Below are 24,878 nucleotides of genomic sequence, written 5' to 3'. Positions count from 1 at the left end.
ACTACCCTCAGGCTGAAGAAATTCCTCCCCATCTTCCGTTCTAAAGGGTCGACCCTTCACTCTGACTCTATGCCCTCGGGTCCTATTCTCTCCTACAAGTGGAAACATCTCCATATCCACTCTATCAGGCTTCTCAGTACTCTTAAGTTTTAATCTTCTAAACTGTGGGTGGCATGGAGGCACAGCAGTTAGCACTGCTGCTTCACAGCGCCAGAGACCCGGGTTCAATTCCCACCTCAGCCACGGAAACCGCTCTCAACTCCCCTATTTAGTTTTAAAATGAAAAGCTATTTAGTTTAAAAGCCCTAAGCACAGTCCTGGTTATGAGATTCACCAGGACTCTGGTTTCAGCATGATTCAGGAGCTGCCCATCCCATTCGAACAGCTCCCTTCTTCCCCAGTACTGGTGTCAATGCCCCATGAATGCAAACCCATTTCTCCAACACCAATCTTTGAGCCACTGGTTACCTCTTTAATCATGTTGACCTTGTGCCCAATTTATTCATGGCTTAGGTGGCAATCCAGACATTATTACTTTTTTAGTTCTGCCTTTTAATTTAGCCCTGGCTGTTCACATTCCCTCAGCAGGACTTTTTTCCCCTTCTGCCTATATCATTGATACCTACACAGATTACGACAATTGGATCCTTACCCACCCACTCCAAGTTCCTCTGCAGCCCAGATAAGGGATCTTGAACCAGGTATCAGGCAGTCAACATAACCTTCAGGACTCCTGAACAGTGTCTATTCCCCTGACGATACCATTCCTGATTACAACTACATTTCTCTTTTCTACCACCTCCCCACCCCGACTTGAATTTCTTCCTGTACCTCAGTTCTATGGCTGTCTCTCCAGCCTCCCACTGTCATCCACACAGGGAGCACGACTCTCAAACCTGTTAGACAAGCTCAACGGTTGAGGCTCCTTCAGCACTACCTTCTGTATTCCTCTCCCTGCCTCACTGGTAGTCACGCCCTCCTGTGCCTGAACACTGACTGATTTCAAAGTGGGTAACTGAAGAGCTTTGACTGTCTCCTGAAACGCAGTGACTACGTAACTCCCCCCCCCCCCCCCGATAATGTCACAATATTCAAAGCTCAGATCCAGTTCATCAGCTCTGAGCTGGAGTTCCTTAAGTAACCAACATATGCTTCAGATGTGATCATGGTGACAATAATGGGGTCTACCAGCTCCGACATCATGCAGTTATGACACATGGCCCAACATCTCTATTTTAATTGCTTATTAACTTGATTATTAGTATGCTTGTGCTAATCATTTCATTTGTAGTCTGTAAGTATTTCCTCAATTTACTTTCAACCTATACTAAGACAGTCAAATTAGTAATTATCACCAGCCAGAGTTTATGGATTACCTGTGATGACACTCTTTTGTGCTGCACCCCTGACCCTGGGGTTCAATTCATCCTGTTCAAAGGCATATTACAAACTATGCCACAAAATAAACAAGCAAAAAACACCTCTTCCCTGCTGCACCGACTTTCGAAGGGAACTGAGCTATAAGTCCCAATGACCCAGCCCTCATCACATGTGATGGACCAAATTCCTTATTAAAGCCATCGCATTTGGAAGGAATGCAAGTCAAAAGGACTCTGTATGAAATTTGCTCAGGATATCGCAATGTCGTTCTCATGTCTCTAATTCTGAAATTTCGGTGCTGGATAGATACTCCAAACTCGAAGTTTCCAAACTTGTAAGAGAAGCCGGCAGCAGTCAGAATTACTTCAGAACACTTTACTGGAATTGGCATGACCTCGCAGGAAGATTGGTTGTTTTTATGGGTGGCCGTTGTGCTTAAGAATGACTGAAGAGGTCAACACTGCTGACAGAATATAGAGGAAGTCTGCGGTGCAAGTTGAGTGATATCTTTTAAGATATTCAGGGGAACTCATAAGATAGATACAGAGTGACGGTTGATGTGTCGAACAGACTCGATGGCTGAATGGCCTAATTTCTGCTCCTGTGTCTTATAGTCTTGTGTAGTTATGGGACAAAAATTGGAGCCAAGGCTTTCAAGATTTATATTAGTATTAGGATTTGTAAATACAAAAGGAAGTAGAGGTTTGAAGCTTTTCTTCTGTTAATTTTGACCTGTACTGAGCTGATTGTTAATTTTAAGTCTATGTTAACCCAAAAGTAATGAGGATAGTGGGTGGAGACAAGGAAGGTACATGAACCTAGGTAACCATGATCTCAGTGAATGCCAGAACAGGATCAATATGGTTTAAGTGTCCTCCTTTTGTTCTTAGATTACATTTGTAACTTTCTTCCATCCTATGAAACCTGTCTGAAGTTGTCAAGTGTAAAGCAACAATACCCTCCAACTTTATTTCTGAGTCATTAAACTACAGTCTTGGCAAAGATTCTCTGGCAACCAAATCCGACAGAGTTCTCTCTGTGGAATTAGCAAATTAGTCAAGCAACATCCTCAGCAACAAAAGAAAGGCTACCCCTTTATGCATTTACCAACCTTGGCACTCTGGTAGTTAATTCACTGCCTGAAGTAATTTCAGGCATTTTGACACAAGCTGCTGCTATCACAATGCAATGATTTATTGTTCTAAACATGATATTTTTTGATAAAAATTGGTGATAAGAAATTACATGGCAGAATTTCAATCATGTCATTTTTGGTGGAATTAAATTGTCCATGCACCACTCCTATTTACAAATGGCAGTTGTCAAACTCAACTTGATTTGAAATTATCACTGATGCACGTCACTCACAGGAAGACTTACACTTTCTGCTCTGGTCGAAGACAGGCTCCCGACATGAACAGAATTGGGGAACATTAATCACTCCTGCGAGATTCTGTCCTGAATTCCTGACTGCCTCACACTTCACTCAGACACTCGAAATGCTCATTCTGGGAAAACTTTCCTCGTTAAAGCTGTCTCATTTGGAAGGGATGAAAACTGTAAAGACACTGTGTGAAATTTGCTCAGCATGTCGCTAGTGGTTTCTAGCGCAGCATGGGACGTCATAGCAAAAATTGTCCCCAGTGTGGCACTTAACATTCACAAAATGGCACAATTTCCTAGAAATGGGACATGACATGCTAAAAATGGAAGATGATACGATCAAAACAGAACACAATCTATTGGAAATCAAAGGCAGGCACAGTAGGAAACTGTCCCAAAAATATTCATTGGCACTGATCTGGCAACTCCAGTCAAGGCAGTCTATAGCATGGTAATAGGATAGCGATAGAGCAATGCAGCACTCGTCAAGAAGGGGAGGAAGAGGCTGGGGGGGGGTGGGGAAGAGGTGGTTTTCTGAAGTTGGAAGCGAAGGCACACTGTTGAGGCAGGATAAATGGAGCTTCACTGCACATCTGACCTGCGAGATACCTGAGTGTGATGGGATGCTAGGTGCCAGCAGAGGAGGAAAGGCTCCAAAGCTGACTACCAGGCAAACCCAAAAGTGCTTTCTTAAAAAAAAGCGAGCACTTATCTGCTGCCAAAGTTAAAGATCACCAAGACCTTGTGCAGTTTAGGAGTCACAGCACAGAGGTAAAGCAGCGAATGCTTCCAGAAGCGCAGGTGTCACCTCCCCCCTCCCAAGGCTTGCAGGCTACTCCTGGTACTCGGCCGGTCCTCCAAGGCTGTTGTGAGCTGCCGGGTGGCCGTGAGTGCTCTCCTCCCGGGAGAAAATCTCAAACTTCTTGTTGAGCTGCGAGCGGAGGTAGCGATAGTCGTGCTGGTCCAGGCTGTGGCCACAGATCATGTACAGGGTGAAGGTGGTGGACAGCAGCAGGCGGTCGAGGGACAAGCTGGGCAGCAACCACAGGATGACCAGGAACTCCAGGAAGACCGGGTGCCGCAGGTGGCAGTACAAACGCTGGGCCTTCTGCGATTTCAGTTCCATGGGGTCTCCAAGAGCGAGGCAGCAATAATAAACCTGGAGGACAACAGGGAGGGAATCATTAACTGTGCAATAGAGTAAGGCGGGGGGTAGGGGCGCTCATACAAGTTTACAAATAACCACTGGGTGCAGGAGTAGGCCATCCAGCCCCTTGAGCCTGATCTACTATTCAATAGCCTGAACTCCACATTCCTGTAGATGTTCAATAAACACAGACTCTTGACTAACAAAGGAGTCAATCTTCCTCTGCTCATGGAAGTATTTAATAATCCCACCTTCACTGCTCTCCAACAATCCTCTTATCTTTGGATTAAGTAGGAGATCCTTCCCGAGTTACAGCCTTATGTATTAACCCGATGCGTCGAGGTCAATGCATAGTAACGCCAGCATTCCAAAGGATCCCCAACAGCCCTTCCTGCTGTTGGATGAAAAGCACAATCCCCAAATCCCATTCTACTATCCATCAGGGTGCTACAGTGGTTAGCACTGCTGCCCCACAGCACGAGGCACCTCAATTCAATTCCACCATTGGGTGAGTGTTTGCGTGGAGTTTACAGATTCTCTCCGCGTCTATGTGAGTTTCCTCTGGGTGCTCCGGTTTCCTTCCACAGTCCAAAGACGGGCACGTGGGGTGGAATGGCCGTGCTAAAGTGCCCCTTGAGATGTGTAGGCTGGGTGAATTAGCCATGGGCAACGCAGGGCTATAGGGATGGGGCGGGGGGGGTCTAGTTTGGATGCTCTTCGGAGGGTTGGTGTGGACACGATAGGCTGAATGGCCTCATTCCACACTGTAAGGATTCTATCAGTCAGCTTGATCACCAATAACCACTGCAATGTGGGAAATGAAGTGTTTTCTGCATTTCTGAACAGACGTTTCTCATATATGTCACCCCAAAGTCTTTAGGGCCACCTAAGTTCCTGCTGCTGCTGAATTGAGGTCCGATAATTAGACACCAGTGATTGCCTTGCATAGGGCTTAGAACTTACCTGCTTGAGACCCATGAGTTCAGCGTAGTCAAAGATGAGGACAATACTGAAGATGATCAGCCAGGCGATGATGTGAACAATGAAACAGACCAATGGAAACCAGGTAAGCCAGGGTTCCCTGGACACGTTCCATAGTAAGGGGGCAGTGTGGGTGGGCTGCCAGTAGTGCATCAGCAGCTGGGGAAGAGAAGGACCATTGAAATCAGAGAGGTGTCAAAAATCAAAGAGAGAGGACAATCTCCACAACACAAGACAAAAGAGAATCGGGACAGGATACAAGGGATAGACAACTCGGGAGAGATACAGACAAAGAGAAATAGGATATTGTACCTGCAACATAGAGCGAAGTGAACCATTCATGCAGACAGTTAAAATGACGATGATGATTCAGACTGGAGGGCTACAACGCAGAGGGAGGAGAGGGGAACAGGTCAGGAGACAGGACAGAGGCACAGGGAAATGAGAGAGTACGGGGAGAGGACAGAAGTTTAGGGAAAGGAGGGAGAAGTACCAGCAGAAGAGAGGAAGGTCAAGGAAGAGAAAAAAAGAGCTTCAGGGAGGGTCAAGAGGTGCAAGGAGAAAACAGAGAAGAGCAAGGAGAGGACAGACATGTTCAGGGAGAAAGGAGCGAGGTGCAGGAAGAGGAGTGACGATGGGACATGGAGAGGAGAGAAAACAGTGCAATGATCCAGAAGGCAGAAGAAAAAGGCTCATTGACGGAAGCAAACAACGAAGGACAGATACACAGGGAAAGACAAGAAAAAGAAGGAAAATGGTGTGAGAGAGATCAAGCAATGGGAGTGCTATTATAGGAGAGAAAGATGGGGTCAATGCACCACAGAAGTAAAGTGACAAGGTGACAGATGTAGACTCACAATGAAAATCCCATGAACCATAGAGAAGCAACAAAAATTCTTAGCACAAAATGGGATGAGATGGCAGCGCTACAGATTATGCGGACAAAAAGGTGTTAGAGGCAAAGATCAGGAAGGGAGCAGGTCAAGAACTGGAGGAATGGAGGGAGGATGTAGGAGAGAAAGAACAGGGACAGAGGGTGAGGACATTGGGTGAGAAAGAGAAGAAAGGGTAACAGAATAAGTAGTTTCTGTATGAATTGAGTTTTCAGAGAAACAGAGGAGGAATCACACAGAGGTCAAAAGCAGGAAATAACTGAAGAAAAAAAACAAATCACATTTCATGGTTTTTAATACAGGGGTAAGCAATTACTAATGCCTACATAATATTTTCTGAGACTGATATCCGAGTATCTGTGTATAATGTTTTGATATGCAGCAGTGTTATATTCTAGTATTAAACAATCCAAATGAGACTGCAATATTTCACTGTCTAAAACTCTAGTAGGGCAATGTGAAATTCCAGCATCTAATCAGTTGTATGATAGCGTAAGAATTCCATTTCCATCATTCTGATATGAAACAATGTGATATTTCAGATTCTATCCCAGTTATCGTACAACGTGATACTCTGGGGACACCCTGTGATATTCCAGTGTGCAGTATTCAGACATGGGACAGTGAGACTTTCTAGTGAGATGGGATGAGACAGTGTGATATTACAGTCTGTAACTAACTGAAATGGAACAATGTGGTACCCGAGTTTGTTTTTTCTGACATGACAGTATTACATTCTGGTTTCTAGCTCTCTGATGTGGGGCAGTGTGATTTTTCAGAATCTTCTTCACAACCTGCAAATTCCCGCGAGGAGTTTACATTTCTATTCTCAGAACGAGCGACTTCTGCTTTTCTTTGCCCACCTGGAGACAGGCTGCCGTGCAGAACACATAGACGGATCGCTGAAGGACCCCAAAGCAAGTTAGCGTCCATCTCCTCACTGTCTCCATCGCCATAATGCTGTGCTGCAGGATGAACAATGCGAGTAGTGTCAGGTTGAAGAGGAGAGCCTGCTGGATTTGCCTATCTCTAAAGACAGACTGCCATTCCACGTGTTCTTGTGCATCTGTAAATATCATGGACTTAGGTAAGGTTAAAAAAAAAACCTTTCTCAGCAGGAGGAAGTTCAGAGAATTCACCCAATATTCATCAAACGGTGCAGCAAACGATTGGCACATGAAAACAATGGTAACTGGTTAATTTCTTTTCGGAAAGAAGTCAGCTATCCTCACCAGAACGGCGTATGTGTGATCCCACATAGAGTCATAGAGGTGTACAGCATGGAAACAGACCCTTCGGTCCAACCCGTCCATGCCGACCAAAACATCTCAACCCAATCCAGTCCCACCTGCCAGCACCCGGCCCATATCCCTCCAAACCCTTCCTATTCATAGACCCAACCAAATGCCTCTTAAGTGTTGCAATTGTACCAGCCTCCACCACTTCCTTTGGCAGCTCATTCCATACACATACCACTGTCTGTGTGAAAAGGTTGCACCATAGGTCTCTTTTATATCTTTCCCCTCTCACCCTAAACCTATGCCCTCTAGTTCTGGACTCCCCGACCCCAGGGAAAAGACTTTGCCTATTTACCCTATCCATGCCCCTCATAATTTTGTAAACGTCTATAAGGTTACCCCTCAGCCTCCGACGCTCCAGGGAAAACAGCCCCAGCCTGTTAAGCCTCTCCCTATAGCTCAAATCCTCCAACCCTGGCAACATCCTTGTAAATCTTTTCTGAACCCTTTCAAGTTTCACAACATCTTTCCAATAGGAAGGAGACCAGAATTGCACGCAATATTCCAACAGTGGCCTAACCCATATCCTGTATAGCTGTAACATGACTTCCCAACTCCTGTACTCGATATTCTGACCAATAAAGGAAAGCATACCAAATGCCTTCTTCACTATCCTATCTACCTGCGACTCCACTTTCAAGGAGCAATGAACCTGCACTCCAAGGTCTCTTTGTTCAGCAACACTCCCTAGGACCTTACCATTAAGTGTATAAGTCCTGCTAAGATTTGCTTTCCCAAAATGCAACACCTCGCATTTATCTGAATTAAACTCCATCTGCCCCTTCTCAGCCCTTTGGCCCATCTGGTCCAGATCCTGTTGTACATCTACAGCAATTGTGGTTGGCTCTGAAGTGTCATTGGAAATAGCCTAGCAAGCCACTCAGTTGTACAAAACCATTAGCGAAAAGTTGAAGAATAAAATCACATGCGCCATTTGGTATCAACCTAGGCACCAGAAATGACAGTCATATTTTACCTTATTTTGTTCTAGACTCCAACATTCCCGGGAATGTGCTGTCACATCTGCTAAGGGAGGGCCACTCTGGTATACAGTTGGGAGAGACTAGCCCTGAGTGTTGATAACATTGACTGCAGATCCTCTCAACCTCATGCCATCTAGTCAAATCTGAGCAAGGAAATCTTGAGCTAATTATCATCTACTACAGCTCTTCCCAATGCCTGACCAATATCTACAAGGCACAAGCCAAGGGTGTTAGAGTGTATCTTTCACTTTCCTGGATGAGTGCAGCTCCAATACACTAAGCAGCTCAATACCACTAAGCAGCCCTAATCTTCAATAGGGCTTGATTATCATCCTAATCTTCAATATTCAATGCCATCACAATCAGCATCTACAAGATACACTGCACCAACTCAGCAAGGATCCATCCACAGCACCTTTTAAACCTTGCCTACCTAGAAGGATAAGGGCATCAAATGCATGGGAGCACCACCAGTAATTTTCCTTCCAAGCTAATGCCAACCTAACTTGGAACAACACTATTTTGCTGTTCATTAAAAATCCTGGAACTCTCTTCCAAACATTGTTGAGGGTAACTTACATCAAATGGACTGCAATGGTACACTAATGCCAATTAAGGATTGGCAACTATTGCTGGTCTATGTCATGCCCACACCCTCTGAAAGACTTTTTTAAAAGCTAATGAATTTAGTACAACTTTATGAAGAAGATTAGTTGGAAGAATTACTGAGACGTGTAATAATCTTTTCATGGGAGACTTCAATGTCCATTGCAAAGAGTGGTTCAGTAGCACCACTACTGGCTGAACTAGTTGAGGCCTGAGGGTATATCTGTCAAACTGGTTATGTGTCATATATAAAAGAAGGGGCAAACTTACTTGAGTTTATCTTCAAGAAATTACCTGTTGCAGATGCCTGTTCCATCTTCACACCATGGATCATACCCAGTATGTACTACCAATATGTTAAATAGAATTAAATCAGAACAGATCTAGAAACTCAAACTGAACATGATAAGGCATGTGGGCTATTACAGCAGCAGAAGTCTATTCAACCATAACTTGTAACCTCACGATCAGGCGTATCTAAGAATGATGTTCAAACCTTGGCAAGCTGCAACTTATGTATGCCAAATAGTGGAATTAGTATTTGATATTTCTGCCACAGCCAGTAGTGGGTGTGGACAATTCTGGTGGATTATGAAGGATGGGAAAAATTTCTGGCTAAAAGAGCTGGTCCTTGTTTGAGGTGCTGGAGGTGATTTCCTCGAATTCCAGGAGCAGGGAGAAGAGCAGACAATGAAAGCACATGGTGAGGACAGTGCAGGAGAGAGAGAGAGAGAGAGAGAGAGAGAGAGAGAGAGAGAGAGAGAGAGAGAGAACCTGTACAATTACTGCCTTTGCTGTTTTTGAATTCATGTATCGTTGGACATCGGAGTGCATCTGGGAAAATTAACAAACAGTGAATTTCACAACTAATCTTGGAGGAACCTGTTTTGGCGGAGTTCACAGCACAGAATCAGATAAGTTAATTGTTGTTTTAAGTCTGTCCAAGAGAAAGGCTGTATTACTGAGTACAGTGGGTTCTTTCTTGATTATATGTTTTTGGAGATAAGTCTCTTGATTAAACTTAAAATATAAGTCATAGGTATTAATTTAACCTGGTGCAGTGTTTTGTAGAGGAATAAGACAGTGTTATTTTCTGGGTCTGTAGATAGTGAAGGTGCAAAAATGGCCTTTGCAGTAATATGTACTTCTTGTCAGATGTGGGGGTTCAAAGACAGTTTCAGGGTTGCTGTGGATTATATCCGCCATAAATGCTGTTGGATGCGAATCTTATCAGATCGAGTGGATGGGTTGGAGAGACAGATAGAAGCGATGAGGAATTTGCAACAGCAACAGTATGTGATGGATGGCAGTTATAGTAAGGGGGGAAAGTCTCAGATGCAGTCACATAGATGGGTTAACTCCAGGAAGGGTAAGAGAGGTCGGCACCCAGGGCAGGAGTCTTTTGTGGATATACCCATTTCAAACAGGTATGTTGTTTTGGAAAATGTAGGGGGTGATGGATTCTAAGGGGAACAGCCAAGTTTCTGGTATTGAGACTGGCTCAAATGCAATGAGGGGTACGTCGGCTTCCAAGAGATCAATTGTGTTAGGGGATTCTGTAGTCCAAGGTACAGACAGAAGTTTCTGTGGCCAGCAGAGAAAAAGCAAAATGGTACGTTGTTTCCCTGGTGCCAGGATCAAGGATGTCTCAGCAGGGTGCAGAATGTTCTCACGGGGGAGAGGGCCCAGCAAGAGGTCATTGTCCACATTGGAACCAATGATGTAGGAAGAGAAAAGGTTGAGATTCTGAAGGGAAATTACAGAGAGTTAGGCAGAAATTTAAAAAGGAGGTCCTCAAGAGTAGTAATATCTGGATTACTCCCAGTGCTATGAACAAGTGAAGGCAGGATTAGGAGGATAGAGCAGATGAATGCATGGCTGATGAGCTGGCATATGGGAGAAGGATTCACATTTTTGGATCATTGGAATCTCTTTTGGGGTAGAAGTGACCTGTACAAGAAGGACGGATTGCACCTAAATTGGAAGGGGGCTAATATACTGGCAGGGAAATTTGCTCAAACTGCTTAGAAGGATTTAAACTAGTAAGGTGGGAGGGGGATGGGTTGGGCATGGGACCCAGGGAGTTAGTGAGGAAAGAGATCGATCTGAGATGGGTACAGTTGAGAACAGAAATGAATCAAACAGTCAGGGCAGGCAGGGACAAGGTAGAACTAATAAATTAAATTACATTTATTTCAATGCAAGGGGCCTAACAGGGAAGGCAGATGAACTCAGGGCATGGTTAGGAACATGGGACTGGGATATCATAGCAATTACAGAAACAGGGCTCAGGGATGGGCAGGACTGGCAGCTTAATGTTCCAGGATACAAATGTTTCAGGAAGGATAGAAAGGGAGGCAAGAGAGGAGGGGGAATGGCATTTTTGGTAAGGGATAGCATTACAGCTGTGCTGAGGGAGGATATTCCCGGAAATACATCCAGGGAAGTTATTTGGGTAGAACTGAGAAATAAGAATGGGGTGATCACCTTATTGGGATTGTATTATAGTCAGAGGGAAATTGAGAAACAAACTTGTAAGGAGATCTCAGCTATCTGTAAGAATAATAGGGTAGTTATGGTAGGGGATTTTAACTTTCCAAACATCGACTGGGACTGCCATAGTGTTAAAGGTTTAGATGGAGAGGAATTTCTTAAGTGCGTACAAGACAATTTTCTGATTCAGTATGTGGATGTACCTACTAGAGAAGGTGCAAAACTTGACCTACTCTTGGGATGTAAGGCAGGGCAGGTGACTGAGGTGTCAGTGGGGAGCACTTTGGGGCCAGTGACCATAATTCTACTTGTTTTAAAATCGTGATGGAAAAGGATAGACCAGATCTAAAAGTTGAAGTTCTAAATTGGAGAAAGGTGAATTTTGATGGTATTAGGTAAGAACTTTCGAAAGCTGATTGGAGGCAGATGTTCCCAGGTAAATGGATGGCTGGAAAATGGGAAGCCTTCAGAAATGAGATGACAAGAATCCAGAGAAAGCATATTCCTGTCAGGGTGAAAGGGAAGGCTGGTAGGTATAGGGAATGCTGGATGACTAAAGAAATTGAGGGTTTGGTTAAGAAAAAGAAGGAAGCATATGTAAGGTACAGACAGGATAGATCGAGTGAATCCTTAGAAGAGTATAAAGGAAGTAGGAGTATACTTTAGAGGGAAATCAGGAGGGCAAAAAGGGGACATGAGATAGCGTTAGCAAATAGAATTAAGGAGAATCCAAAGGGTTTTTACAATTATATTAAGGACAAAGGGTAACTAGGCAGAGAATAGGACCCCTCAAACATCAGCAAGGCGGCCTTTGTGTGGAGCCACAGAAAATGGGGAGATACTAAATGAATATTTTGCATCAGCAATTACTGTGGAAAAGGGTATGGAAGATAGAGACTGTAGGGAAATAGATGATGACATCTTACAAAATGTCCAGATTACAGAGGAGGAAGTGCTGGATGTCTTGAAACGGTTAAAGGTGGATAAATCCCCAAGACCTGATCAGGTGTATCCGAGAGCTCTGTGGGAAGCTAGAGAAGTGATTGCTGGGCCTCTTGCTGAGATATTTGTATCATCGATAGTCAGAGGTGAGGTGCTGGAAGACTGGAGGTTGGCAAATGTGGTGCCACTGTTTAAGAAGGGCGGTAAAGACAAGCCAGAGAACTATAGACCGGTGAGCCTGACCTCGGTGTGGGCAAGTTGTTGGATGGAATCCTGAGGGACAGGACGTACATGTATTTGGAAAGGCAAGGACCGATTAGGGATAGTCAACATGGCTTTGTGCGTGGGAAATCATGTCTCACAAACTTGATTGAGTTTTTTGAAGAAGTAACAAAGAAGATTGATGAGGGCAGAGCACTAGATATGATCTACATGGACTTCAGTAAGGCGTTTGACAAGGTTCCCCATGGGAGACTGATTAGCAAGGTTAGATCTCATGGAATACAGGGAGAACTAGCCATTTGGATACAGAACTGGCTCAAAGGTAGAAGACAGAGGGTGGTGATGGAGGGTTGTTTTTCAGACTGGTGGCCTGTGACCAGTGGAGTGCCACAAGGATCGGTGCTGGGTCCTCTACATTTTGTCATTTACATAAATGATTTGGATGCGAGCGTAAAAGGTACATTTAGTAAGTTTGCAGATGACACCAAAATTGGAGGTGTAGTGGACAGCGAAGAGGGTTACCTCAGATTACAACAGGATCTGGACCAGATGGGCCAATGGGCTGAGAAGGGGCAGATGGAGTTTAATTCAGATAAATGCGAGGTGCTGCATTTTGGGAAAGCAAATCTTAGCAGGACTTGTACACTTAATGGTATGGTCCTAGGGAGTGTTGCTGAACAAAGGGTGCAGGTTCATAGCTCCTTGAAAGTGGAGTCGCAGGTAGATAGGAGAGTGAAGAAGGCATTTGGTATGCTTTCCTTTATTGGTCAGAGTATTGAGTACAGGAGTTGGGAGGTCATGTTGTGGCTGTACAGGACATTGGTTAGGCCACTGTTGGAATATTGCGTGCAATTCTGGTCTCCTTCCTTTCGGAAAGATGTTGTGAAACTTGAAAGGGTTCAGAAAAGATTTACAAGGATGTTGCCAGGGTTGGAGGATTTGAGCTATAGGGAGAGGCTGAACAGACTGGGGCTGTTTTCCCTGGAGCGTCGGAGGCTGAGGGGTGACCTTATAGAGGTTTACAAAATTATGAGGGACATGGATAGGATAGACAAAGTCTTTTCCCTAGGATCGGGGAATCCAGAACTAGAGGGCATAGGTTTAGGGTGAGAGGGGAAAGATATAAAAGAGATCTAAGGGGCAAACTTTTTCACGCAGAGGGTGGAACGTGTATGGAATGAGCTGCCAGAGGATGTGGTGGAGGCTGATACAATTGCAACATTTATGAGAAATTTGGATGGGTATATGAATAGGAGGGTTTGGAGGGATATGGGCCTGGTGCTGTCAGGAGGGACTAGATTGGGTTGGGATATCTGGCTGGCATGGATAGGTTGGACCAAAGGGTCTATTTCCATGCTCTACATCTCTATGACTATGATTCTATAACTATAATTGGAGACGTATGTTCCACAAACATCCCCAGTCTAAATGATGGGACAGTCCAGCAATACAAGCCTCAAAACATTTGGGGCCACCTTCAGCCAGAAGTGCCTAATGGATGACACAGCTTGGCCTCCTCGTGAGGTTACCAGCATTGCAGATGTTAGTCTTCAGCCAATTTGGTTCACTCCACATGATATCAAGAACATGCTGGAAACTGCATAGGCCAGGAGCCCTTACAACATCCTATTATTTGAAGGTTTCTCATGGCTCCTATCCCTAGTCCATAGGCCCTGGTGGATTTCCTCCTAGTACCTTAAAAGAATCAACCATCTCACTAGCAACTTATTTTAAGATACTAGGAGGAAATCCATCAGGAATTGGGGGCTAGGGATAGAAAGGTATGAGCCAAGTGCTAGAAGATAGGATTAGAATAGTTAAATTGTTCTTTTGACCAGCTAAGGGGCCCTTTTCTGATCTCTTTGACTCTATGACTTTATGACTTGTCAACTTGCAGTTCCATCAATTTCCTCTATTATTTCCCTGGTAATTTTAATTTCTTCAATTCCCCCCTTACTTTCAATTCCTGAATTGCAGCTATTTCTGGGATGTTACTTATATCCTGTCTAGTGAAGAGCAATGCAAAATATCTGTTCAATTTGTCTGTCATCTTTTTACCTTCCATGACTACTTTTCCAGACTTGTTCTCTATAAGACCCACACTTGCACGCTTTTTACTTTTTAAAAAAAAGTTTGGAGGGATAGGGGCCAAGCGGAGGTGGGTGTAACTAGTTTAGTTTGGGATTATGGTTGTCAGCATGGACTGGTTAGACTGATGGGTCTGTTTCTTTGCTGTATGATCCTATGACTAGCTGAGCCCCTAACCAGCTTCAAACTGGTATGTTAGTTAACAACATGTCAAACTTGTCAAGGGATGGAATGGCAACAAGAAGTTGACCAAATCTAAACTTGCCAACCACCATCTACTCTCAATCATCAGCAAAGTGATGGAGGGTGACATTGACGGCACTATCAGTGGCGCCCACTCAGTAACAATCAGATGACCTATGCTCAGTTTGGGTTCCACCATGTCTATTTGGCTTTAAGTCTCATTGCAGTCTGGGCTCAAACAATGATCAAAGAGCAAAATTCAAGGGTTGGAGGATTTGAGCCATGGGGTGAGGCTGAATAAACCGACTGCTTTCCCTGGAGCTTCGGAGGCTTAGGGGTGACCTTATAGAGGTTTATAAAATCATGAGGGGCATGGATAGGGTAAATAGACAAAGTCTCTTCCCTGGGGTGAGGGAGTCCAGAAATAGAGGGCATAGGTTCAGCGTGAGGGGGAAAGATATAAAAGGGACCTAATGGGCAACTTTTTCATGCAGAAGGTGGCACGACAATGGAATTATCTGCCAGAGGAAGTGGTGGAGGCTGGTACAATTACAGCATTTAAAGGCATCTGGATGGGTTTATGAATAGGAAGGGTTTAGAGGGATATGGGCCAACTGCTGGCAAATGGGACTAGATTAGCTTAAGATATCTGGTTGGCATCGATGAGTTGGACTGAAGGGTCTGTTTCCGTGCTGTACATCTCTATGATTCTACGTGAAGCAACAGTATGCCCTTGACATCAAAGCAGAAGTGAGCATATGGCAGTAATGGTCTACAGATAGGCTTCAAGCAACTGGTTCAACTGTACTTTGACACAGCTCTGCAGCAGGTGGGACTTTAACTCAACATAGGGACACTACCACTGCACCACAGGAGCTGCCATTAATTGTCTCAGTATTCAATATTAGCCAGCAGCAGTAGACTACGTTCAGCATCAGCCAACAGTATATTTTATGCCAGCCGACAGTAATAACAGTCTTAAGATTATAGCTCATATAATCATGTAGTACAGATAAGTTCTCTTATGCATTGAGTCTGCACCAACAAAATGACTCTAAACCTGGAATGGTCTCACTTTTCAGCACATAGCCAAGGACTATGACATTTCAAGTGTTCATCCAAGAGCTTTTTAAAAGGTTGCGAGCTTTCTGTCCACTGCATTCCAGATTCCCAACACCCTGAGTGAAAAGAACTTCTCCTCAACTTCCCTTGCAACCTCATTTTTTTCACCTTAAAATTATACCCTTTGTTATTTCCCCTTTAACTAAGGGGAACAGCTATTTCCTATCCACCCTGTACATACACCTCATAATCCTATTTGTGCACTTCAATCAAATCCCACCTTGAGTATAATCACATCCTTACCATAGAGGAGTGACCAGAAATGCACACAGTACTGCAGCTGTGGTCTAACCAAAGCGGGAGTAAAGCTCCAACATAACCTTCCTGCTATTACAATCTATGTCACGACTGATAAAGACTGATAAGGTCTTGTACGCCTTCTTAACTACCCTATTCTTCTGTCCTGTTACCTTCAGGGATCTGAGGTCACACACTCCAAGTTTCGTCCGAATGTCCTGCAATTTATTGAGTATTTCTCTTTGTTACTACTTCCAAGATGCAGCATCTTACTCTTATCAAGGTTAAATTCCATTGGTCACTGATCTGCCCATCTGAGCAATCTGTAGATATCCTGCTGTAACTGAAGATTTTCTTCAAACCCAACACTATCAACCACACGGACAATCTTTATGTTATCCACAAATTTACATATCGCCCCCACTACATTTTCTTCCATACCATCAATACACATCACAAACAATAAGGGACCCAGCATTGATCCCTGTGAGAGAACACTGGAGACCAGGCTCTAGTCACACAAAAGGCCATCTGCCACGACACTCTGTCAACCACTGCTAAGCCAAATTTAGATCCAATGTGCCAAATTACCATGGACCATGTGTGCTTTTACCTCCTTTATCAATCTGCCATATCGGACCCTGTAACAAGACTTTGCTGAAATCCATATAAAGTGCAGCAAGTGCTTTATACACACCTGGCAACCTCCTGGAAAAATGCAATCAAATCTGTTAGGCGTGACCTTCCTCTGACAAACGGGAAAGTGTGCAAGGAGACCAAGCCGAGGTGACTTAGGGTGCTCTCAATAATGCTAGAATGAAGAAGCCTTCAACTTACAGAAGGCTGCAACCACGTGCTGCACAGGAGGGATGTGAAACATAGAGGGCTCAGCTGGGCTTTCAGAGAAATCTGAAGCGACGTTTTAAACTCAGTGAATGGTAACGGGGTGTGGGGGGGCATTCAGTGGGGTGAGCAGGCAAATAGGAGACATGTAGTTCAGAGAGGAGAGGCATTGACTGCAAATGGGTGGTCCCGGAAACAGGCAACAAGCCGAGTTCGCTCAGGAATCTACTGCTAGTCTACTGTTTACCCTCAAACTACAATTCAGCACCAGGAAGTTGGATTCAGTTTAAATGTTCACTGTTGGCAATGTGCGGTTGGGAAAGTACCTTAAATACCAAAAGAGACAAAGCATCCCACGTATTTAGTGGAGTTATCAGAGTCCTACGGCATGGAGGGAGGCTTTTTTTTAGCCCACAACCATTTGCTTTCTCCCCGTGGTGACTGCACATTTTCTATACAAGATAAAATTCTCTCAATTTCATCGAGAAATAAAATAAAAACCCAATCTGTATTGGATCGGAGAGTCATATCAGATTTGAAACATTAACAATTTCTCTCTCCACAGATAGTGCCAAACCAGCTGAGTTTCCCCAACACCGTGTATATCTGGGCCCCTTGTTTTGGAATCTTCTCCACTTCCCGAATAACTGGGAGCAACCTCTCAATGTTGGCCTGATCAAAATGCAGTTATACTTGCGAAAGAACCTCTACTAGGCCACCCTTGAGCCTTCACTATACTGGAGAAATTCGTTCCAAGCATAAAGCCCCATCTTTACGAATGGTTACATCCCCTCGGTTCTCCAAGTATCCTTTTTTCCTCCAAGGATGTTTTTATTTACAGTATGCGACCATGTTTTATAGTAACGTAAATTACATGTGCAGTGACACCATTGTGAACTGGATTGTCTCGTGCTGGATTAGCATCCAATATGTCCCCACCCTGCGGCACTGGAGTCAATATTTGGTTTATGTTCAGCGTTTTGTGCATATTGCATTGGGCCATTTGGGTATTTGGATGTTGAAACTTTGGTCCATACAAATTCTGTGCTATACTCCATCCCACTGCATGTTGGATAAGTTTTTAAATTTTTCAATCTCCGTCAACTCAGCAGTCCCTGCAACAACCCCAAAACAGGCAGAGTATTTGACACTTAACCTTCTGTACACTCCCTTCCTTTCAGTCACAATTGGTAAGTGGGTTGGGGCTCACTTGTATGGAGTCCACTCCTCAAAATGCATCGAGTGTCCTCTCCACTATTAACTAAACATTCAAATACTCCATGCCCCATAGGCACACACACTCACTATTATTTTATCACAGACGTGAGCATCACTGTTGAGGCAAGCACTTATTGTTCACCATGAATCGCTCGAGATTGTGGTGGTCAAGTGCTGCCTTGAATTACTGCAGTCACCCACAATGCTGCTGGGGGTGGGAGGGCGGGGATGTAGGACTTTGTTTTGATCCAGTGACTGTCAAGGAATGGTGATGTATTTCCAAGTTCGCAAGTTTTATGGCCTGGGGAGGAATTTGCAGGGGTTGGTGTCCCATTACATTTGGTAAAGGTCACAGGATTGGAAGGTGCTGACAGAAGAGCCTTGGTGAGTTGTTATAGAGCATGTTGTGGATGCTACGCACTGCTGCTACTCTGCCTCAGTGACACAGGGAGTGAATGTTGAAGCTGTTCAGAGTGCTGATCAAGTGGGCTGCTTTGTCCTCAATGGCGTTGAGCTTCTTCAGTGCTTCTCACATCCCTTCTTTGGCTTAATGCCTTTTTGTTTTGATTACAATGAGGTTCGTTGTGTCGTTCCTTTATGTCAAAGGTGTAATATAAATATTGGTTATTGTTGTTGAAAACAACAGTCTGCATCTGTCTTATAGGATTGGTATGCATTCATACCTGGTGGCTCAGCATCAGCCCAGTGCTGCCCTCTTCAGTATTTTAGGATCATTGTCTGATATTGATAACCAGCCACACCCTGCTACAAAGGAGAGCTTCTTGATTTGTTGGAGCTGCACTCACTCAAGCAAGTAAGGGGGTATTCCATCACAATCCTGAAATCTGTCTTCTAGGTGGTGGATAGGTTTGGTGGATGTCAGGAGGTGAGTTACTCGCTGCAGGATTCCTGGCCTAAGACCTGCTCTTGCAGCTTCAGTCCTTAACGTGACTAGTCCAGTTCAATTCCTGATCAATGGTAAACTCCTGGATTCTGATAGTGGGAGATTCAGTGATGGCAATTTCATCGAATGTCAAGGGATGATGGTTTGAGTCACTCTTATTGGAAAGATCACTGTCTGGCACTTGTGGGGTGTCAATGTTAGTTGCCAGTTGCCAGCCCAGGCCTGCATATTGTCCAGGGCTTGCTGAAACTGGGCATGGACTGCTTCAGTATCTGAGGAGTCAGTGAATATCCCCTCTTGTGATCGTACTTGGAGGGAAGGTAATTGATGAAGCAATTGAAGATGGTTCGGCCAAAGACACGACCTTGAGGAACCCCTCAAGAGATGTCCTGGAGCTGAGATGACTGACCTCTGATAACCACATCCATCTTCCTATCTGCCAGGTATGCCTCCAACCAGCATATGCACCCTATATACAGTACATGCACTGGCATCTAATCAGTGGCGTCATAACCAGGGTGAGAAGCATGCCAGTTGAGAACATAATGAAATTTATGTGCAGTGCTGAATGTTGAACTGATCACAACTTTTATCAATTACCAATAGCATCCAGCCCCATAGATAATGCAGCTTAATCATGAAGATCCAGAAGTGTCTCAATATCTTGAGATGCAAATAGAGTAATGAAAGAATCTCACAGGGACGTCATCTAGGTACAACAAAAGTGGACGCCCACTGAAGACGCCTTCATTCCTGATGAAGGGCTCTTGCCTGAAATGTCAATTCTCCTGCTCCTCGGATGCTGCCTGACCTGCTGCGCTTTTTCAGCACCACACTCTCGACTCTGATCTCCAGCGTCTGAAGTCCTCACTTTCGCCCACTGAGGATGTCCGAGGTGACTTATGGGGATGCAGTGTATTTCTCCTTTGGAGGCCCTTGGCTGTATCTTTTGTAAAGATTGAGATCTGGTTCGATGACAACAATGAGAAGCAACTGGAGGAGAAACAGGGTTTAGCCCAGTGATGGGGGTGAGTGGTGCACGGTAACTCAGTGGTTAGCACTGCTGTCTCACAGCGCCAGCGATTCGGGTTCGATTCCATCCACGGACGATGGTCTGTGTGGACTCTGCACATTCTCCCCGTGGCTGTGTTGGTTTCCTCTGAATGTCCCAGTTTCCTCCCACAGCCTAGATAAGTGCAGGTTAGATGAACTGGCCATGCTAAATTGTCCCATAGTGTTCAGGGATGTATAGATTACGTGCATTGGTCAGGGGAAATGTAGAGTAATAGGGTAGGGGAATAGGTCTGGATGGGATACTCGTCGGATGGTCGGTGTGGATTTGTTGGACTGAATGACCTGATTCCACACTATAGGGATTCTATGACAAGTCCTCTCCATGTTAGAATGATGCAGACTGAAATATCTGTCGGACTGTCTAATGTAAATTCAAAGAGATGACGACAACTGGCTGAACTAGAAAGCAGATAAACTTCAGTCACATGCAGATTGCAAAAGACTGGAAGAAATGCTCTAACATTGGAAAGACTGTCCATAAACCCGTGCCAGCGAGTTTACCTTCGGCACTGATAGATCAACAACTGATCATATAAAAGCAAAATACTGTGAATGCTGGAAATCAGAAATAAAACAAAGTGCTGGAGAAACTCAGCAGCTCTGGCAGCATCTGTGGACAGCAGAAGATAGTTCTGAAGAAGTCATATCAGACTTGAAATATTAACTCTGTTCCTCTCTTCACAGATATTGCCAGACCTGCTGAGTTTCTCTGTTTTTATTTCAACATTGCTTACAGTTTGGCTATCAATAAACAACAACTACCAATGTTTGCTGCCCTTGTGGTTTCTTAGTTCCGTTGATTCTAAACCCCGATCATTGGTTGAATATCCTCTCACACTAATGAAATGATCTCAGCTCTTATTAAGAGCTACCTCACCTACTTTTCTTTTTGTCTATCCCTCCTAAATGCCAAATATCCTTAGATATTCAGTAGCCTATCCTGGTCACACTGGAGCTACATATTCCCTGTTGCAATGAGATCATACCCAATTACCTCAATTTGTATAGTCAAGTAATCAACAGTTTTGCCAATACTATGTGCACTCAGAGTGCTTTTAATTCCATTTTTTCAAAAGTTATTCTATTAGTATTTGATGCTTTTCTGTTATCTGCTCACTGTTCCCCTTGTGGACTTCGTGTGTGATATTGGTGAGCCTGCATTGGTGGTGTGGCAAGCTGTTGCAAGTGATTCTGAAAGACAGGATTTACATGCATTTGGAGAGACAGTGAATGATTAGGGATAGTCAGCATGATTTTGTACGAGGGAAATCATGACTGATTAGCTTGAGGTTTTTAAATGAAGCAACCAAAAATATTGATGAGGCCAGAGCAGTTGTTTACTTGGACTTTATTAAAGCCTTTGACAAGGCTCCGCATGGTGGACGAATTATTAAAGTTAGATCACATGGGATTCAGGGTGAGCTTGCCGATTGGTTACAATATCGGCCTTATGGTGGGAGACAAGTGGTGGTGGAGGGGGGCTGATTTTCAGATTGGAGGCCTGTGACAAGTGGTGCTCCATAGGGACTGTCTGTCATTGATATAAATGATTTGGTTGAGAATATAGGAGGCATGGTTAGTAAGTTGGCAGATGACACCAAAATTGGTGGCATAGAGGACAGTGAAGATGGTTATCTAAGATTATAAAGAGATCTTAATTGGGTCAATGGGTTGAGGAGTTCAATTTGGATAAATGCGAGGTATTACATTTTGGTGCAAGGGCAGAACTTATACAATTAATGGTAGGGCTCTGGGTGGTGTTCGAGAACAGAGAGAGACGTGCTATCAAGTACATAAATCTTTGACATTTGCATCACAGGGAGAGTGGTTAAGAAAGCATTTAGCACGCTTGCCTTCATGGCTCAGACCTCTGTGTATAGGAGATGGGACGTCACGCTGAGGTTGTACAGGACATTGGCGAGGCTTCTTCTGGACTACTGTGTCCAGTTCTGGTCACCCTGTTACAGGAAGGATAATATTAATTTGAAGACGGAAAGGATTTACCAGGATGTTGCTGGGAATGGAGGGTTTCAGTTATAAAAATAGACAGACTTTTTTGACTGGAGTGTAGGAGTTTGAGGGGCATACATAAGATCAACATCAAGGGTCTTTCCCCTAGGGTGGTGCAGGTCAAAATGGAAGCATTTTTTAAGATGAGAGGTGAAAGATTTAAAAGGACACAATGGGCAACATAGATACACACAGAGTTGTTCATGTTTAAAAGTTATTTGGTTAAGTGCATGAATAGGAAAGGTTTGGAGGGCCAGTCACAGGCAGGTGGGACTAGTCTAGTTTGGGAACATGGTCAACATGGAATGGTCAGTGTCAGCTGCACTGTGTCACCCCCTGCAGCACTGGAGGGTCTCTGTCTGCTGCTCTCCACCGATGCCCCCTGCAGTTCTGGAGTGTCACTCGCTCTTGGGCTCAGTGTTGCCCCCTGCAGTACGAGAGTGTCACTAGCTCTTGCACCCTCGGTGTCGCCCACTGCAGTACTGGAGGGTCACTCGCTCTTGCATCCTCAGTGTCGCCCCCCACCCCTGCAGCACTGGAGGGTCACTAGCTCTTACACCCTCAGTGTCACCCCCTGCAGTACTGGAGGGTCACTAGCTCTTACACCCTCAGTGTCACCCCCTGCAGTACTGGAGGGTCACCAGCTCTTGCACCCTCAGTGTCACTCCCTGCAGTACTGGAGGGTCACCAGCTCTTGCACCCTCAGTGTCACCCCCTGCAGTACTGGAGGGTCACTAGCTCTTGCACCCTCAGTGTCACCCCCTGCAGTACTGGAGGATCACTAGCTCTTGCACCCTCAGTGTCACCCCCTGCAGTACTGGAGAGTCACTAGCTCTTGCACCCTCACTGTCGCCCCCTGCAGTACTGGAGTGTCACTAGCTCTTGCACCCTCAGTGCCTCAGTGTCACTCCCTGCAGTACTGGAGGGTCACTAGCTCTTGCACCCTCAGTGTCGCCCCCTGCAGTACTGGAGGGTCACTAGCTCTTGCACCCTCAGTGTCGCCCCCTGCAGTACTGGAGTGTCACTAGCTCTTGCACCCTCAGTGTCGCCCCCTGCAGTACTGGAGGGTCACTAGCTCTTGCACCCTCAGTGTCGCCCCCTGCAGTACTGGAGTGTCACTAGCTCTTGCACCCTCAGTGTCGCCCCCTGCAGTACTGGAGGGTCACTAGCTCTTGCACCCTCAGTGTCGCCCCCTGCAGTACTGGAGGGTCACTAGCTCTTGCACCCTCAGTGTCGCCCCCTGCAGTACTGGAGGGTCACTAGCTCTTGCACCCTCAGTGTCGCCCCCTGCAGTACTGGAGTGTCACTAGCTCTTGCACCCTCAGTGTCGCCCCCTGCAGTACTGGAGGGTCACTAGCTCTTACACCCTCAGTGTCGCCCCCTGCAGTACTGGAGTGTCACTAGCTCTTGCACCCTCAGTGTCGCCCCCTGCAGTACTGGAGGGTCACTAGCTCTTGCACCCTCAGTGTCGCCCCCTGCAGTACTGGAGGGTCAGCGCCTCCACTCCACCGCAGCCTCTGGTTCTGCCCAGGCCCCGGCCCGAGCCCGCGTTTTTTCCTGCCCCACCCCTCTCCCTCCTCCATCTCACCCGCCTTGGGCTCTGTCGCCGCCGCCGCTGCAGGCCTCCTGCTCTCCCGGTAAATCTGCCGAAGGGAGACAAACGCCACGAACTCGGCCGCGCTCCACGAAACGAAAACAAAGTTGGCCAGAGACAGGGCGACGAGCGCGGCCGAATGGAGCACGGCCATGGCAACGGGCCAGGGAGCGCTTCCGGGTCACAGGGCGGGGCGCGCAGGCCCAATGGAGGCGCATAGGGCGTCTTCGCTGTCGCGGTGCACGCTGGGACAGGAGGGCAGCCATCACCCAGGATCAGCAGGCAACGAGAAGACAGGGAGGATTACAGCACTCCCATCGTTGATTTTGGGAAATGTCAAGCGCTGGCCGATAATGGATTGGCGAGGGGAAAAAAAATATAAAGGAGAAAAAGCAAATCAGGAGACAATCTCTTGAAACCCGTAAAATACTGTGGAGCTTGACAGGGCGGGAGCTTCCCATTTACGGCAGAGATGAAGCGAAATTATTTCTCCGCACTGTTTTGAATATATGGATATCGTTTCTATACGTTCATGAATGATATTCGATTTCAACACCACTTTCCGCCGGCTGTATCCAAATCTTTTAGTTTCATGAGTACCGCCCACAAATCTTCCCCTCTGCCATGAATTCAATCAGAAGTATCCACGGCTTTCAGGGAAGGAGAATTCCATAACTCTTTGAGTGAGCCAGATCCATTCATAGTGCTTCGCTATTTTGGAAGATCCAATTCAAGAGTGAACTATACAGAAAATGGAAAAGTCCTGTGGAAAATTGATGTACAGAAGGTTCTGGGTATCCAGGTCCATTGTTTCCTGAAGGTGGCAATGTAGATCAGTACAGTGGTCAAGAAGGCATATGGCATGCTTTCCTTCATCGGATGGGGTATTGAGTACAAGAGTTGGCAGATCATGTTACAGTCGTATAAGAATTTGGTTCGACCACGTTTGGAATACTGCATGCAGTTCTGGTCGCCACATTACCAAAAGGATGTGGGTGCTTTGGAGAGGGTGCAGAGGAGGTTCAGCGGAATGTTGCCTCATATGGAGGGTACCAGCTGTGAGGAGAGGTTGAGTAGAATAGGATTATTTTAATTGGAAAGATGGAGATGGGGGGTGGGGGACCTAGTTGAGGCCTACAAAATCATGTGTGGTGTAGACAGGGTGGATAACAAGAAACTTATTAATCTGCCTATTGTAAATGCATCTGTCCATGACAGTATTGGTAGGAGTATTCACCGCACAATACTCGTAAAGGTATCATTCTGTCTTTTTCTCA

The 24,878-nt window shown here is 45.3% G+C and overlaps 1 protein-coding gene across 1 annotated transcript; it reads right to left on the bottom strand.

The window, feature by feature from the left end:
* Positions 1-2,324: 2,324 nt before the first annotated feature.
* On the bottom strand, positions 2,325-23,770 carry LOC132832675 (nurim-like). The gene is made up of 4 exons (XM_060850762.1): positions 23,596-23,770; positions 6,648-6,850; positions 4,874-5,050; positions 2,325-3,922 (listed from the first exon to the last, which is right to left on the bottom strand). The coding sequence occupies exons 1-4, from the start codon at positions 23,753-23,755 to the stop codon at positions 3,596-3,598; spliced, it is 867 nt and encodes a 288-aa protein (XP_060706745.1). The 5' UTR covers positions 23,756-23,770; the 3' UTR covers positions 2,325-3,595.
* Positions 23,771-24,878: the final 1,108 nt, after the last annotated feature.

The sequence above is a fragment of the Hemiscyllium ocellatum genome, chromosome 35, assembly GCF_020745735.1.
Source record: "Hemiscyllium ocellatum isolate sHemOce1 chromosome 35, sHemOce1.pat.X.cur, whole genome shotgun sequence".
In the NCBI taxonomy this organism is placed as follows: domain Eukaryota; kingdom Metazoa; phylum Chordata; class Chondrichthyes; order Orectolobiformes; family Hemiscylliidae; genus Hemiscyllium; species Hemiscyllium ocellatum.
The sequence above is the reverse complement of the archived record's forward strand: the minus strand, read 5'-3'. Positions and strand labels throughout refer to the sequence as shown.